This window comes from Podarcis muralis, chromosome 5 (assembly GCF_964188315.1).
Source record: "Podarcis muralis chromosome 5, rPodMur119.hap1.1, whole genome shotgun sequence".
Taxonomy (NCBI): Eukaryota; Metazoa; Chordata; class Lepidosauria; order Squamata; family Lacertidae; genus Podarcis; species Podarcis muralis.
Window position 1 is genome coordinate 75564756 of NC_135659.1, and position 18777 is coordinate 75583532.

Here is an 18777-nt window from a genome sequence, read left to right on the forward strand (position 1 = left end):
GAGGATAGAATCACCTTCCTTCATAATTCAGGTTTGAAACTTCCCCAGTGCTTGCAGAGTACTGAAAACCACAGGTTTAAATGAAAACAGAACACTTGCTTTGAGACTATTTTTAATATTTCAGACAATGTATCTGTCTAATATTCTTTTCTGCAGGAACCCAATAAGGTATCTGAGCAGCCAAAGAGCATGAAAAATATGACCAAGCGACAACACATAAAACATAATGGTGCAAGTCATCTCTGATATCACCTTAGTTGTACCTATTTTGGATGTCTATGCTAATAGTAAGACCAGATAATGTCCATACCATGCAAGAGTCATTGAAGCTTCCAAGCTTGTGATAGGTGAAATCTGCCAATCTTGATTAAAGTTCAGCTTTAAATGTTCATATTTATTATTACATTGTACTCCAGCTACACTTCATATGTTATTGGGTATTTTCATTTCTTCCTGTTTAAAGAGCTAAATCAAGGAATATTACTCAGCAGTATTCTGTATCATAGTGACATATTAATATGATATTTGAACTTCTGTATTCTCAGTCAAATGCAAACCAGAAGGTACTGTGTATCTTTAGATTATATCAGCTTTTGCTAAAAATGGGTGGACTCGGAGCCTTTGTTCATGCTTTTAAACTTTTAAAATCATTACTGTTCATCTAAGAAAGTATATTAAGGTTGGAAGCTCAACCAGTTTTTCCTACGTAGCTATTAAATTGATTGAACCAACACCATACTGAATAACACTCATTTATTATTTCACAGAGATTCATGGTATTCCAAACATTAAAATCAGAACTCAAATAAAAAGACTTCAAACTGTCAAATCCATGTGTGATGCTCAAATCTGTGATCTCAGCGGGAATTGATGCATGCTATAGATAACTAGAGCCATCCCAAAAAAATTATTTAGGCCAGAATGCTCTCCAGCAGTGCTAAATCCTTTTGATGGAGTTCTCTCAGGCAACTGTCTGGCACAAAGTAGAACCTAAAATTCCTTGTAATGACACTCCTTTGCCCGGATGCACATGATGAGCTGCATCATGAGAAGGGCTAGACATTTGGCCTCTTAGTGATTCATCAATGTCTCTTTCCCACTAATCTTGATAAACCAACACTCAAGCATGCCCACAGCTCCAGATCATGCAGTTAGCTGTAAAAACAAGCAAACCTGCACCTTTTAATGTCACCCTGGTCTCTTCTCTCCATCCCTGCAGCCATTCAGTTAATGCACATAGGGTTTATTTAAGAGGCAGGAGCTGGAAACTAAATCTTTTTTATACAGATCAGCAAACTAAAGTCATGGTACCAACAAAGGCCTCTGGGTGTCATTCAGATACATAGAGTGATCATAAATCAGAATCTACTCTAGTTTTATGTGTGGCAGCCACTTTTTCAATGTGTACCTTGCATATGTGACTACACAGGAGAATTCACAGTGAGATCTGGCCCATTCATCATTGATATAAAGAAGGTGCCAGAGCCCAGATCTGTAGACTTGATCTAGCCCTTAACCAGGACCTGAGCTCCTGATGTGCTCAAGTCCTCCTTTCGGGCTTCCCATTGGCATCTGGTTGGCCACTGTGAGAACAGGATGCTGGACAGATGGGCCTTTGGCCTGATCCAGCATGGCTCTGCTGGTGCTCTTAATTTCAAAGGTCTGACACCACCACATTCCTGATAGGGTCTCGACATCCCCTACCAGCAAGCCTCCAACCATTTACCTCGTGGCAACTTCTTACACAGTCCAACTTCTTACCTCGTGGCAAATACAATGAGAATATCTCACTGGAGATAGATGCTTGTCTACCTTCTTGGTGCTTTGAATACTGGTCTTGCAGTTTTCAAAGAGCCAGGAAAGTGTTTATTTTTCTGAATCAGAGAAGATGAGTGGGGCGCTGTAGTAACTTATGGGGTGCATATTACATTTCCCTAAAACCAGATCTTCATAACTGCTTGCAACATTCTACACAAATAATATATGGAATGCACCTCTTGTGCACATTGGAGATGGTACTGAAGCAGGATTGTGAAACTTAAATTAGGGCATCTTAATGTTGTTCAGCCAAACAGCAAAATCGCTGATGTTTCCCACCAGACCCTGTTCAAAAGTGGGCAGCAGCAAACTGATGGAATCTATTGGTTAAAAGTGCACTTTTATTTTGTGTAAAGCAGTGTTTTGGAAGAGATATATGACCTTTCGATTCTCTGCGAAGAAACAAACAGAAGAGCTGTAAACAAAATGTTAATGAGATTGGGGCATACTTCAAAGGGAGAAAGTCCATCTTCTAGCTTCATAATGGCCATTTTCAGATGAAGCAAGGTGAGCTTTGTAACATAAACCAATTTACAAACAATTTGGTGAATGGAAGCAGAACATTTTGTTCACTGCTGTGAGAGAAATGGTTACATTTTTGTTTCACAGCCCCAGGCAAACATTAGCGAAAGCGTCCATTCAACCTAAATGTTTCCTTCGTGTAAGCACTAAATATCTGCAGCAGAAGTTTTGGTACCCGTTGATCACCTTTTCTTCGATTCATGGAACTGTAACTTTTCAGCAGTCTTGCAAATGGAGAGAAATAATGCAATCTGATGCACAGACATCTGCTACACAAACAAAACTGCAAACAAAGAAACTCACCTCAGTAGTTAACTTATGCCTGGCTTAAACACATACTGACTGGGAGCCCAGTCCCATAACATCAGGTGTGTGAGGACAGCCTGTGGCTATGTAGAAGTAAAAGTAAGAACGAGTATTCTGGTGTGCATTTCTTTTAATATACTCATATACCCTTAATATTTTGGAATGTTATTTCCAGTTGTTTATGCACTTTTTGTATACTTTACTCTTGTAAATGAATTTTTGTTCACTTCACTTGCCTGGAAAACTGCACTGCAAAATTCAGAGAAGTACAAATTTCGAAGGATGACTTTCAAAATTCAAAATGTGAATTTGGAAGGATGGTAGCATTTCATAAAGTGTGAACTAGATAGGTTTGCCTTCAAATGTGAATTGAATCAAATTTCTCCCCCACTCCCCATACATGAACATACTTGTTCATACTTACATATTCATGCAACAGGCCCCTCCCAATAGCCACTGTCTTTTCAGCCTGACCCTCTTTTGGTTTCCATTACTGAACCATGTATTTTTACTATAAATGGTGCTTCCACATTCCCAGAAGGAAGGGAAAATCTGTAATCTGACTATATACCATTGTGAGCTATGTACACTCCCTTTTGTATCTAATACGCGGAAGGTGATAAATGTGGACATTTTGACAATATACATGTGAGGATCCTTGGCACCCTATTATAATTTGAGACATGCCAGTCATCACCTATTCCATGACTGACAAAATACGAGGTCTGCATTTTTATTTTTATTTTACCTGGAATTCATCTTTAATCTGGCTGGAATTCGTCTGCGGATCCAGTCTGCTGATGTTGTAGTATATGGATCTGAATTCACAAACAGGGATGGCTGTGTTGCCACAAAGGCATGCTTCTAGAATGGCATCATGAACGAAGACATACTGTTCCTACGCAGTAAGAAGTTGTACATTGATCATTGTCAGTATTCTCAGGATCAATCTTACACATCCTACTTTAATAATGAAATGCCCAACATTCCCTCTCAGAGTTCTCAGGTCAACAAAACACTCCTACCGTCCAACTGGAGTGGGAAGTGCTTGCATTTTATCACTGTGTGTGTGTGTTTTCCCTTCCTGGATAAAAGCAAACCCAAGGCCAAGGCAAACACATGTCAAAACATGGGTAACAGATGCATTTTAAAAAGCATTTGGGCAGGTGGAATGATAGGCAAAGTTTTGCCTGGATCTTAATCCATCTCCAGCATTAGAACTGATTCCAGTTAATTATTTCTATAGCACCATTCATGCATATGGCAATTTACATTCTACAACATGTAACTACAATCCCTGGTGTACATGCTTAAGCAAAGGTGTGCAAGTGGACACAGACTTTTATTCTGCGACATATTCTACCTATGAAATATTTTACCTGGTTTTTAATTATTGATTGTTCTGAGAACATAACTGCTTTTTCTAAAAGGGACATTTCACTACTTGTATCAGTGGAGACAAACCCAGGTTTGCCACCATATTTATGTTTAACAGGGTGCTGACGGCAATCACAGATCCTTGATCAGCATGTCTGCATTGTGATATGTTTGCAAAAACTTGTTTGTCAAAATAATCTCTCACATTTGGGGTATAAATATAAAATATGTGTATGGCTAAGAGGTGTAATGTGTGAAGTAACCCAATACTTAAGACATCCGGTTCTAGTGAGTGGTGGGTTGAACATAATGTATGCGAACTTGTGGTGATGATCATGTCAAATCTCTCATTTTGAAGTTGGATTACAGGTGCTGAATGCAAAACAAGGACTATGGCCACCTCAGATTTTCCCAGCTAAAAAGTAGATTTGAATTGAATGATTGCTGGGGAAATTTAAAGAGGCTGGATATAGGTCAGACTGTGTTTCAATTAATGGAAACTGGTGGGTTTAATAGCAGCAGCTTTGTGAGATGGATTTGGAAGCTAATGATAGATATTTAATGTTAGTTTGTGCGTTACAAATTACGCTGTGTGATTCCAGTGATGAAAGCAGACTTTGTTTTTCAATGATGCATGTGCATGTCATATTCAGGCAGTAGATTATGAGACATTTCCTTGTATGCGTACGTGAAATGCCTCTTCCCAGATAGAGCCAGCAGCCTGTGCTTTTTTAGGTACTTGTATTAAAAATAAATATAGATCATTGCCACCCTTGGCTCCTTCCAGAGGAAGGGCACAGGATATAAATTTAATAAATTATATCTGCTGGCCCACTAATTAGGGGCACTTTGCAAACCCTTCAACATAATTCCACAAATTGCACCAAGGGATTAATTGACCAGGCTTCGCAGGCATACTAGATACGCTCACATGTTTGCCTTTTCTTCCATTATATAGGCTACAGCCATCTGGTAGTGCAGAGCTGTTTCTTGGAAACAAGCTGACAGGCAAGAAAATTCATCCTTTACACCTACCTCCGTCTGCACCAAGTTGACCCTCTGGGATCGCAGCTCCCGCACACAGTTAAATATGTCCACCACACCTTCGTTCTCTGCCATGTCCAGCATGATGTCAATGGCAATAAAGCACCCTGTCCTCCCAGCACCAGCACTGAAGGAGAGGTGGGGGGGGGGAGAGAGAAACAGGGACCAGATCAATGGACCGTGAAAAGGCAGAGCATTCAGTGGTGGTGGTGGGAATGAGCGTTGTAAATTCAGCTGTCTTCCTTCATTAGTCCCTCTTTGCCCTGAAGGTCTGGACAGCACTGCAGTGCCACTCCAGTTCTCTGGGGAAGGCAAGACTAGAAAACTTCAGGGAAAGGTACGGAGCAGAGAGATATTAAAAGAAAGAATGGAGAAAATACCAAAAGGGAAAAGAAGACCCAAGATAGCAAGTCGTACTTTCTGCAATACCCTAAATTAAAAACAAAAACACATATGTATGTCAAACAGCTTGGAACAGCAGGTGTGGAACTCATTTCTGTTGACAAGCAGAGAGAGAAAGAGAGACTCTGAAGTCAGATTTCAAAGGGGTCTTTCTTCAGCTTTTCATTTTTTAAAAGCAAACTTCCATTTTCTCCAAGACAGACATATTTGGACAATGCTAAATGGTTTCCTTCTAATCTTTGCCCTACAGAAATTATTCAGATCATACAGGTACAGATATCCAGACCTGGTCGCAAGAAGTTTCAAAGCAAGCATCTCACTGTTCTGAGTATCTGGGGTATTAAGACTGTCCAGTTATGTTTGCACTTATTTATTTGTTTAAATATTTGCAACCCTCACTTTTATATAGTATACTGAAGGTGGATTACAACATGCAAAAGATAATAAAACCAGTCGATAGATATCCATTGAAAATGTATTTTAAAACATCAAAAATCAAACATCAAAGCAGCAACAACCTTCCCCTCAACAACCCCTCTCCCCAACCACCACCCCAGCCCAAGACTCTGTCCAGCAGCCTTGGCTTTTGTAGCTGGAGTCAGTCAGGGCCCCATCCTCCCAGGCCAGGTATAAAAAGGCCTGCAAGGTAGGGAGCAAGTCTTCCAGGACTCACAGCCAATATGGGCTAGAGCAGCCTTTCTCAACCTGTGGGTCCCCAGATGTTGTTGAACTACAACTCCCATCACCCCTAGCTATCAAGGCCAGAGCTCAGGGATGATGGGAGTTGTAGTCCAACAACATCTGGGGACCCACAGGTTGAGAACCGCTGGTCTAGACCTTTCACCCCAACATGCTAATTTTGTATTCACAGGCATTTGTTTCTTCCCTGCTGTGGGGAGGAATTTCTAAACCTTCTAAATTAAATGTATAAACCTATCATCTGAAGACATGCACTGCACCAACAGATACATATTTTGAGGATTCTGGCTCTGTAGTTTGCCTTTTTGTGATGAGGGTGATGTGATCTGCCATTACCCAGGATGCTCTATCTGATATTAATTCCAGTATTCAAGACACGAGCTTCTGAAAACCAGATTTTGAGACAGAGGCTTGAATATGGTGCTGAAGTGAAGTAGCTACTTATTACTGGCTGGTGAAGAAGGTCACTCATAGGATTTGCTGGCTGCTGTTATGGGACAATCAGTGATGGCAAGTGGCACCAGTAGTAGCTGGGAGGTGGTGGTGGCAGCACCTCAGTCAATACTGGGCAAGCACTCAGTGGCTGATTGACTATTCACCCCAGGAAAAGAAAAGTTTGCTAGCAACCACACATTTCCACAGTGGTGACTGCTGTACCCCTCAGCCACCACCTCTACCCTTCATTGACCCACAGGACCATCAACAGGTCCCAGTAACATCTACCAGCTTCTTGTCCCAGGCACAAAAGCTCAAGTTTGGATGAACAAATGTTTAGTCTCTAAATACAAGCCTTATCACAGATCTCCCTTCTCCCAACCTTCAAAGAACAGCAGAAACTAGAAAGTCTTTCTCTTTTTCCTAAAGGCATGAGAAATTTCAGATGCAGGAAGTATGGGCAAAGCAGAGAAACATTAATGGCAATGAATCAATGGCCCAGATCAATCGACAGCTGGGAAGGAATAATATGAATAATCTTAGTGAATAAATGGCCCTTCCCTAATGTTAACTCTCTTCCTGCAATTCAAAATTATAACAAATAGCTGCAAGATTTCTATATTTAGAGGAACCCTGCACTTCATAAATACTGAATGACAGTAATACTGTCCAAGGAAGCATTAGGGAAAATTTAGTAATTACTACTTTGGGCTAGTCATTTAAATTTTTTAAAAGGAGGGAATGTCATTTGATCACTAAAATTAAAACGAAAAGGAATCAAATGTTCGGGTTCATCAGTGCCACTAGGGGCATGACCTGAATCAGTTATCTATTGACATGCTTTAAAATAGGGATGAGGAACATCAGGCCTGGGGAAATAATATGACCCATCAGACCATTCATTCCAGCCCTTGAGACTCTCTCCATGCAATCCACCCTCCTCCTTGGCTTTACTGTGTGCACTCCTTGAGAGTTTCGCCTGGCTGCAATGTGTTGTTGAACTTGTGGTAATGCCATTTGCTTATGTGGACAGAGAAGTGTGTGTGTGAAGATAAATCTGGGTCTTGTATGGCTGGAACGATCTTGCATACAAAGGTAAGATTCACATCCATTGCACCACCCACTTCTGCCTCTCGCTCTGCCACATTTGTCCCTGGCCCCACTCATCACAGGCATATAGACCCCAAAAGGTTGCCCCTGAGGAAACACGTCCCTTGGGCTGAAGAAAAAAAAAATTGTCCCCCTTTAAAATAACTATTACAAAGGAAAGATGCCTGTTTTAAACTTTGCAGCTTATTATGGGTAAGTTCCACCACCCAGCCTCCAAGTGGAAGACTTCATAATTGTGTAGCGCAATCAAGGATGGCATACCAATGAGGAAGGCTAGAGCAGCCACCTCAGGCAGTGGGCTACCACAAAATCATAGAGTTATAGAGTTGGAAGTGACCCTGAGGGTCATCTAGTCCAGGAATTGCAACTAAATCATCCATGACAGATGGCCACCCAACTTCTACTTTAAAAGCCTCCAAGGTAGGAGAGTCCACCACCTTCTGAAAGTGTCCATTCCACTCTTACCATCAGAAAGTTCTTCCTGATGTTTAGTTGGAATCTCCATTCTGTTAACTTGAATCCATTAGTTTGGGTCTTACCCTCCAAGAGCAGGAGAAAACAAGCTTGCTCCATCTTCTGTGTGACAGCACACATCTCTCCCATTTGGTTGTGACACACTTACCTAATAGGGGTTAATCTGCAGTAGGCTAATGCATGAAGCAAATTTGGGGGGGAAGGATCCTGTTATAAAGCAGGGATTTGGGCTGCACAATATTCATTCCCATGACCCCCTAGGGCAAGGTGGTGGAGTGCCTTCTGGGCCAAGGGAATGAGCACAACCAGGAGGAAAATGGATGAAAAGAAGTGAGGGAGAGAATTAAAGGTATACCTGCAGTGCACAACAATAGGCCCCGCCTCTGGTGGATTGAGGAACTTCACTTGTCGAACAAAGCCCAAGAGGCCAGTGGCGTAACAAGGAACCCCATGGTCTGGCCAGCTGGTGAAATGGAATTGGCGGATCTCTCGGATCTCATGGTAGCCTTTCTAAGAAGGATACAAAAAAACAACTTTTTTTTCTGTAATAGTGGTATCATCATCACCACCACCATCAATTCTCTGCCATCTACCCTTCCCACCCACCCCAACCAGCCACTTCTTTACAATGGTGTCACATTTTAAACCAAATTCCACCCAAAAACTTTTCATATATACTTTGTATACACAGCTTTTCATGGTAGACGAGAAAAACTGAAAAGGCCACTTTGATGGCTCTAAGGCAACAACAGGTTTCCAACCAGTTATGATGGATTCATTTTAGCAGGAGATGTTGAACAGTTAATTTCACAGAAGAGGAAAGGATGCACAATAGCCCGAGTCCAATCAGGGCTTTGTGTGGGGAACAAGATGAACACTAGCAAGCTGATTAAGCCTTTGCATGCAGAAATATGTTGAAAGCTGGTCCAAGCTTTGAATGGAGAACATTTATGCCATAGTGAGAAATGGCCTGGCAACCTACCCAACAGCAAGCTGGATTTTTTTTTTTTAAAAAAAAACAACCTATGAAAGCAGAAATGGTACACAATTATGCCAGGCCTCCCTGCCTTTCAATGGGGAACCATATTCACTTAGGCTAGATTCCCAATTAATAACAGAAGTGAAATGAGGAATAACAATTCAGAAAATCCTAACATAGTGAAAATGGCAGGGGTCTTCCTTTTTATCTACTCTTTTAATGTTTTCACTAATTTAATTTCTTCTCTTTGGTGTTGTGTGTACTTGTGCTTCTAAAAGATATTACTGTCTTGAATTAATTGAAATGTATAAAATAACAAAGCAGGGGGCTTGTATCTAATGCAGCACTAAGTAACTGTCGCATTAGTGCAAAGGTATACACTTGTGCAACATGGCTTCTCCTTTCCTCTCTCTGCATGTGCCCTGTGCCCTCTCTAAATCTGTTTCAAAATGGGTGGGGAAACTCCCATAACATATTAGAGGTGGGGGAGAGAGGTGAAAGGCTTGTTGCGTAAGCATAAATCCTTGCAGAAAAGGGATGGTTACTTAGCGCTGCATTGGATACAAGCCTAAATGTATACATTTTCTAAATCTGAGAGCAGGTTGTACCTCTCTGAGATATACAAATAAAAGTTAACCATCACCATGCTTAAGAAATAAGTAGACACCTGTCTGATTAAAGGCCTATGTAGATTAGCTTTCTATTTCTCCACAGTGGCCCCACCAGAGGCCAGTGGGAAATCCACAAGCAGGATGCAAGGGCAATAGTATTGTGCCAACTTGTGCCATCTAGCAACTGGTATGCTCTCCTGCCAACCTAGAAGTTCGAAAGCACGTCAAAGTACAACTAGATAAATAGGTACCGCTCCAGCGGGAAGGTAAACAGCGTTTCCGTGAGCTGCTCTGGTTCGCCAGAAGCGGCTTAGTCATGCTGGCCACATGACCCGGAAGCTGTACGACGGCTCCCTCGGCCAATAAAACGAGATGAGCACCTCAACCCCAGAGTCGGTCACGACTGGACCTGATGGTCAGGGGTCCCTTTACCTTTAGACCTTATGCTGCCTCTGATTCTGGAAGGTAGAATCAGGGGCGAACAAAGGCATTGTGACACCCGGGGTGGGGCATCGCTACATAGGGCGCATGTGCAGCAGAGCTACGTACGACACATGCGTCGTATGTAGCAACATCGCACATGCGCTGTACATGGCGGTTTGCTGGCACTGCTGCTCCAGCGCCATACGGATGGTGCCAGGATCCTTCCGTTGCCGCTACAGCCGCAAATGGAGGATCCTTTATATGTGGCTGTAACAGTGACAGAGGGATCCCACTGCCATCCGTATGGCACTTGAGTGGTGCCAGCGGCAAACCACTATGTACAGCGCATGGGTGGCATCATTACGTACAGCGCATGCATGTGACGCTGCACATGTGCTGTACATAACAGTTTGCTGCCAGCGCCGGGATCCTCTGCTCGTGGCTGCAGCGGCACAATGGCTGCTCGCGCCACCATGAGCCTCTGCGGGTGCCTTCTTGTCACCCCCCCCCGACATGGCACTGACAGTGTTATCTTCCTTTAATCTGTCTCTAGTACACTTAGAAATAGTATTGGCAACTCCATAGTTACCCATCAGTAATCTAAATGAAATGTGGAAAAACTTTGACATAGTGGCAAGAAAAAGAATCTGCTGGTGAGGGGAGGGCTAGTGTGTCCTTACCTTTTGAACTGTAAAAGTGCGTATGATATATTCTGCCAATGGCTCTGTTTCAATTAGGGTGACTTTAATATCTCCATAGACTTCTGTATCATCAGGCCAGTATCTGACACACTTCACCTATGACAATAAAGATCACAAACTGAATGCTAGTACATTATGTATGGCTACAAATAGAACCATAGGTTGGTAAGGACCCGAAGAGTCATCTAATCCAACCCCTGCAATGTAGGAATCACAGCTAAAGAATCCCTGACAGATGGCCATCCAACTTCTGTTTAAAACCTCCAGTGAAGGAGACCCTTCTGCCCCACCCTGCAGGTCAACGCTTTGATATGTTGGTTGCCCTGTCCATCTGTCAAAGTGGGAGGAGACAAAGATCTGTCCCCACATTTGCTTTGAACAATCGTCATCCTACCCTGCCAACTTCCACCAGGTTCGTGACCATGACTACGCTTGCAGAGTTCTCCTGCCAGATCATTCTCCAAAAATCCTTGACCGTCTCTTGCATTGGTCCTGAGGGTGAAAAGAAGTGTGTGAGAGAGAATGCATATCTATGTGCTGATTGCAGCACAACCCATTTCTTTCTCCACCGCAGCTGAAAGGCCAAACCTCCTAAAGCGTGGACTGGACTACCTGTGTGGTTTCTTGAGTGACAAAACTTTTAAATCAATGAAGTGATCCGGATGTAAAATGATACATTGGTAGCTCAATTTGGAGCCATGGAGGAGACAAATGAGGAAGGAAGTGAAGACACAACTCAAAATAAAATCTACAGTGCTGGGCCTGGGAAGGGTAATTACTAGATAAACATGAGGGCTAGAATCCCAAGTTACTTGATGAGATTTTTGGTGATAGTGGGTTCAATCCAACAAAGTCAGTGCTCATCACTTTCCTTCCATTTCTTTCCACCTTGTCTCCCCCAAATCTGCTCCAAAAGGTTGGGGGCTCACCACAACATATTGAGCATGTGTGAGGTGAAATTGGGTGAGGTGAGGTCTTCTATTGCATGAACAGAAGTCATTCCACTTGTACAAAGACTTCATTGGAATCAACCTAACACCTCTGGGTTACAACTTAATTGTTGTTTAATTATTAAAATGTGTGGCTTTTAACAGAAAGCTCCCCCCCCCCCCCGGATTTGTTGCTAGATGCTTCTTTTCATATTTATGACTTTGTCCTGCATTACTTTATTTTTGAAAGTATCGTTAACAGTATCGAAACGTAGTGCTAAGAATATTGTGGCTTGAAAAGGGCTTCCTGTTGTTCAAATCAAAGGCAAAAAGTTGGATTATTTTCCTTAATCAAAAGCATCATTGTGGGTCCCCTTGAATGAACTAAAAATTCAGTTTGTAATAAAAATGAATCACCCACTCCAATAACAGCCCGAGAAATCCAGGTATATTTTTTGTAGATTGTTCCTTTTCAGCAAATGTATAAAAGATAGATTTTTGGAGACTTGAAGGTAGTAAGAACTCCTGGTGCCCGTGAGTATACATATTCATTTTCTTTTCCCCGTTGTGGCCTCTGATCAGAAACAGCTCTTGTTGTTTATTGAATGTATATAGCAGTGGGCAGCGAAAGATCTATCACACCACATTAAAGAGTCTTCCAAAATCTATAGTCTCTACTCAGCTTTATCAGCCTGCCTCTTGGAGCTTTAAAACTTTTCTCATGTGTAGGCTGCAGGGATACCAATCTCTTTAGTCTCTGCTTTCTGGAGTGACATAAACCAAACAGGCTTTTTCTGCCATCTTCTAGTTATGATACAGTGTGTGCTTCTGTAGCAGAAGACAAATTATCCTTCAAGCTCTGAGCTTTTGTATCATTTCATTTCTTGTAGATCACAAATGGGCAACCTATGGCCCCCATCTCAGTGTGGCCTTTGATGCCTCCTCAAGTTGTCCATTTCTTCGTCCCGTCAGATTGTTTATTTCCTCCTTATGTTTTCTGTCTTTTAAAAGTCCACTTTCCCTCTTTTTATGTAGTCTCAGAACAATTGAAAGAGGCACTATTTTATTTGATAAAAAATAATATTTCCCAGGCTTGAGGCAAATAAGCTTGCCTCCCCCAGTGGTCCGCGCTTCTGACACATAACGTACTAAAGTCAGAAAGGAATTGCTTTCCAGAACAGTAGCTGCATTGATCTGTTATATGAATATATCATCTGTATAACAGGGAAGGAGAACATGGGCTCCTTCAGATGTTGCTGGATTATAAATTCCATCATCCTTGACCATTGACTATGCTGGTTGGGTTTGATGTGAGTTGGGGTGCAGCAACATCTGAAGGGCCACACGTTCCTCACACCTGTTATACTCATTTGAGAGTAATAGGACCAGCCTGAGAAATGTTGGCCCTAAGGTGAACCACCCACCATGGAAGAAGGGGTGAGTGAAGATCTACCTCCAAAACAAGGGGAAAATAAATATCTACATTGGGAGCAAGGCTCGGAGGAGACCAGTAGCCAAGAGGCCATTGTAGAGGTGGCATTTGGGGGGTGTGGCTGCCAAGGAGGAGATCAATCTGGCTTTGACGGAGCATGCCACAGCTGTCACTAATACTGAGGTGGCGGCAGCAGCAGGCAATGCACTCCTTGGAGGGGGGATTTGTTGCCCCTGGGAATCCTGCCGCCTGAGGCAGTTGCTTCACCTGGCCTCATGGGTTGGCCAGCCCTGGAGTAACCCAGTGGAATTTAATTCTGAGTAGACCCACATAGTATTAGAAATTATTATCTAGAGTAGACATTGTGAACCTACTTCTGAGTAGGCCTACATAGCATTGGGAATGCTTATCTGAGGTAGCCATGGTAAAAACTAAAGCAATATAACCTGTGTTCCAGATTTGTTAATCCAGAACACTATTATCTTTTGCTTGCATGACAGAACATTACCACTGGCAAGAGAAAACAGTGCTCACTACTGTTGTGGATTGACCTAGCAAAAGAGGGAGATCTGCTTGTGTACACCAGGAATGCATTTTTTAAAATAAAAAATGAAGGGCCACAGACATTGATGACCAGTGTGATCAGAGCTGGTCATGTCAGGGTCAAAGCCAAAGAATAGGCAAAGTCAAAGTCAAAGTTTTCTTTCTCTGAGCCCCCATTCATCATCTATTTATTCAGTCTTTCTACCACAGACATTTGCACAAATATGCACACCATTCATCTACTAGCCATCCATTCAGGTTTTATTTTTATTTTTTAAAATACATTAATTAATGCAGAAACCTAGAATTGTGAATATGCCTTTATTATTGATTAATGTCAACAGGTCACTTCTAGAACTCTTTAGGTCAATTATTATGTATTTATTTTTAAATGTTTATACCATGCCATTTGGACTACTGAGCAGTTTCTCTATACTTGCCTTGAGTTGCAATGTAATGGTGAGGCCGATGGTAACCCTGCAAAGAAAACAAAAGAAAGGAATTCTGTAGGCTCCCATCTCAGGGGCACTTCAGATATGCATCTATAAGGTTAGAAGCTTGCTTGGTACCATGCATATCAATGTTCATCTGAAAGAGAAGTAGTGCTCTGCAGTGGGGAGAGGGAAGCAGGGAATTCTCTCCCTCCTTAGATACCTGGAGCATTGTGCATGCTACTATACGGTGTAAATGACATTTTCCAAGAAATACAGGAACACTGCATTGTGGTTCATTTCTACATAGAGCTCCAGGTGCCAGAGATAGGAGAACCGTCTGTCTATGGTCAGAGCACCAATGCTACTTGTAATTGCCCAGTAAACGTGGTTTAATTGATGGGGATTGGGGGACGGAGTGTTGTGGGAGGGTGGGAAAAGCAGGTAAACCGGGAATTATTCTCTAGCTTCTAAATCTCAGGTGAAGATCAATTTATGGCCCTTTAAGGTGAGAAATACAGGCTCCCAAAGGTCAAAGTTGAGCTGGGATGGAGCAAGATTCACCAGCATCTGTACTGCTGACGCGCTTCCCACTTTACCATCTATCTGTTGGCCTTCAAATGAGGCTGCCAAAGCACACAGTACCATTGATGATTCAGTAAACTCATCACAGGAACTGCTTCAATGTTTCTTACTGTCGTGAAAATTCTGAAACCATTTATATTTCAAAAGCAAGAAAGGGAGGGGAGAATGGATTTATTCAATCAAGTCCTACTCAGAGTAGACCTCCTGACATTAATGATCCTAAGTTACTTATGCCGATTAACTTCAAAGGGTCTACTCTGAGTAGGACCAGTAGGGAACATCACCCCATGTGACCTTGCAAAGATGAAAGCTAGATCTCCCATTTTCATATTTTCTATTAAAACTGCTTTCACTTTAGGAAGACTTACTTACTTAGTCATTAATAGATTGAACATGGAGAAATCTGTGTCCCCTCATCTGAAAACAACACATCTGTTTCTTGTCAAAACTGACTCAGGCATCAGTGATTTTTAAAACTGTGTGGGTTGCTCTATATTAAATATGTTTTTCCTTTCCCTTAATTGAAGGATCTCTTTAAAATATTGTGATATCATTAAGGATTAAAGAGACTTACATTAGAAACAGGACTGCTATTAAATACTTTGCTTAATACATTTTCCATTTAGTCATGAATCCACAGCTCTCTATTAATGAGATGGAAAGTGTTCAAAACGATGTCTGCATCCTTCTTTCCATTGCTATACATTATCAGGATGCATACAAGTAGTTACATGTCCTGTGCTTCAAAATACTAAGCTGCACTACTTTGTACACTTAGGGCACAAGCCAAACTCCCCACCCGCACCCCACCCCCAACATCCCATAGCCCTGCAATTCTCTGCAACTGCAGTGGTAGTTAGAGGGGAGCAAATAACTGAGCCTAATCTCAGTGCCAGGACAGTGCAGTGATCAGGTCTGTGTCAAGCCCAGGACATCTGATGGCTGTGAAAGCGACAGAGGTTAGCAGAGGGACACTTCCACTCAACTGAACAACCCAAACACAAAACCTGATGAGTTGGATTGTTCTGTTTCTTGGTAGAAAAGTCCCATTGAGTTCAAAGCCAAACTAGACATCATATTAGACACAGAGTTGTTCTTGTCTCTGTAGTGTTTGGAACATTGCTCGACAATCGGGCATATGCCTAGAATACAACAAGTTCCAGGTTTAATCATATGAACACAGAAAGTTGTTTTATAGAGCAGCTATGGAGAACCTGTGGCCCTTCAGTTGTTGCTGGTTTACAACTCCCATCATTCCCAGCAAGCATGACCAATGGCCAGGGGTCTGAGGGCATGTGCTCAGCAGTATGCGGATGACACACAGCTCTATTTCTCCTTTACATCTGCAGGTGAGGCAGTGGAAGTGCTGGACCAGTGTCTTGCCTTGTTAATGGACTAGACAAGAGCCAACAAACTAAAGCTCAATCCCAATAAGGCAGAGGCACTGTTAAAGGGGATTGGATGGTATGGGATGGGAGGCTGCCTGCTCTTGATGGGGTTACACACCTCTGAAGGAGCAGGTACATAGCTTAGAGGTACTTCTGGTTTCACCAGCTTCAGCTGGTGACCCAGCTGCACCCCTATATGGGCAGGGATAGCTTAACTTATGTCGTATATGCTCTGGTAACCACTAGGTTAGATTACTGCAACACATTATACATGCGGCTGCCGCTGGAGATGGTTTGGAAATTTCAACTGGTGCAGAATTCAGGGGCCAAGTTCCTCACTGGGGCAAGGTGCTTTGAGCATATAACACCAATCCTAGCCCAACTGCACTGGCTGCCAATTAGTTTCTGGGCCCTATTCAAGCCTTAAATGGCTCAGGGCTGCAATACCTCATGGACTGCCTCTCTGCATATGCACTGACCTGCACCCTACAATCATCTTCTGAGGCCCTTCTTGATGTGCCCACTCCATGAGAGGCCGGAGGGCAGCCACATGAGAAGGGGCCTTTTCTGCAGAGGCTCCCCATTTGTGGAATGCTCTTTCCAGGGAGGCTCACCTGGTGCCTTCATTACACATCCTTAAAGGTAAAGGTAGGTACCCCTGCCCATATGGGCCAGTTGTGACCGACTCTGGGGTTGCGCGCCCATCTCGCTTAAGAGGCCGGGGGCCAGCGCTGTCCGAAGACACTTCCAGGTCACGTGGCCAGCGTGACAAAGCTGCTCTACTTGCACTTAAGGGTGCTTTCAAACTGCTAGGTGGGCAGGAGCTGGGACCGAACGACGGGAGCTCACCCCACCGCGGGGATTCGAACCGCCGACCATGCGATCAGCAAGTCCTAGGCGCCATGCTGTGAACCATCCTGTGATCTTCAAATGAAGGGTGGTATACAAATTTAATAGATGATGATGAAGGTGATGAATATGGGAGTTGTAGTTCAGCAATATCTGGAGGGCCAAAGGTTCTCCACACTTGTTCTATGGGTTCAAGAAGAGCTCTTTCCCATCACTTGTTACCTGATTATTATTTTTATAGTAATAACAAGGACTGAACTTGGATTTCTACATGGAAAGCATGTGCTCTACCACTAAGCTATGGCCTTGTTCCATTTAAAAATGATAAGCTGACAGGTAATCTTAAAACCCCCCAACAAAAAACCTGTTTGAGACCCTAGAGTTGCTGCCTGTCAGGGGTTCAGGGACAGAGGCACAGGTGAGGGAGGAGACAGAGAGCGAGGGGGAAGAATCCCAGGGCAGCGAGGAAGAGGATGACGATGACTTGAGGGATTCCATGAGTCTTTCAAGTGAATCGGAGGATTCCCAGAAGGGGGCGCCTGTGGTCAGGCCAAGGGGAGTCACAGGGGGGACTCGTCAGGAGCAGGGGACCAGCGGGGGAACCCAAAGTGGGAGCTGGGAGTCGGGACCGGCTTCTCCTGTCACTCTGGAATCTCCACCCCCTTCACTGCGCTCTGGCAGAGAAGCCGGTCCCGACTCCCAGCTCCCACTTTGGGTTCCCCCGCTGGTCCCCTGCTCCTGATGAGTCCCCCCTGTGACTCCCCTTGGCCTGACCACAGGCGCCCCCTTCTGGGAATCCTCCGATTCACTTGAAAGACTCATGGAATCCCTCAAGTCATCGTCATCCTCTTCCTCGCTGCCCTGGGATTCTTCCCTCTCGCTCTCTGTCTCCTCCCTCACCTGTGCCTCTGTCCCTGAACCCCTGACACTGCCTTTCAGACTAAACAATACCAACCTAGTTGAACAAATAATCTAACCTGGTCCGGCTGCTTCCTCTTTCCTAAAACAAATAACGTGAGGCAGGATCATTGCACTGTAAATCACAATCTCCCATTGTCTCCTGCTTTCCATTAGACAAAAATGACTACTACAGTGGTGCCTCGCAAGACGAAAATAATCCGTTCCGCGAGTCTATTCGTCTAGCGTTTTTTTGTCTTGCGAAGCAACCCTATTAGCGGCTTAGCGCTATTAGCGGCTTAGCGGCTATTAAAGGCTTAGCGGCTTAGCGGCTAAAAGGCTATTAGCGGCTTAGCGGCTTAGAAAAAGGGGGGGGGGAGTGAAAAAAATCGCAAGACTCGCAAGACGTTTCCGTCTTACGAAGCAAGCCCATAGGGAAAATCGTCTTGCGAAGCAACTCAAAAATGGAAAACCCTTTCGTCTAGCGGGTTTTTCGTCTTGCGAGGCATTTGTCTTGCGGGGCACCACTGTATGTCAATTCTCACTTTGCATGTGCTAGTTATAGAGAACAAATAGATACAAGAGATGCAACAGAAGGGAGCTTGTTTCTAATCATCCTGGTCAGGAGATCAGGAAGTCACTACATCTGCACAGGGCTGGGGCTTTGATAAAATCACTGTGCATTTCGGAATGCTGCAAGCATTTCAAAGGATTATTTCAGGTGGGACTGAAAAGTTACAGCTTGTGAAAAAAAAGTCTTGGAGGCTCCAAATTCTATTTTACTTCAAGGCATTGATCCAAGAACAAACATTATCATCTCAC

At 43.3% G+C, this 18777-nt stretch overlaps 1 protein-coding gene across 2 annotated transcripts in view; it reads right to left on the reverse strand.

Annotated features, from left to right (window-relative positions):
* The window catches only part of PTPRT (protein tyrosine phosphatase receptor type T), a 619644-nt gene that overhangs the window by 14553 nt on the left and 586314 nt on the right, over positions 1 to 18777 (reverse strand). For both annotated transcript variants that reach the window (XM_028734967.2, XM_028734972.2), the window contains 6 exons: positions 14246 to 14282; positions 11296 to 11393; positions 10881 to 10997; positions 8543 to 8697; positions 5059 to 5194; positions 3395 to 3544 (listed from right to left, as the gene is read on the reverse strand). In XM_028734967.2, coding sequence (XP_028590800.2) covers positions 3395 to 3544; positions 5059 to 5194; positions 8543 to 8697; positions 10881 to 10997; positions 11296 to 11393; positions 14246 to 14282 — 693 coding nt within the window. The remainder of the gene's footprint in view (positions 1 to 3394; positions 3545 to 5058; positions 5195 to 8542; positions 8698 to 10880; positions 10998 to 11295; positions 11394 to 14245; positions 14283 to 18777) is intronic.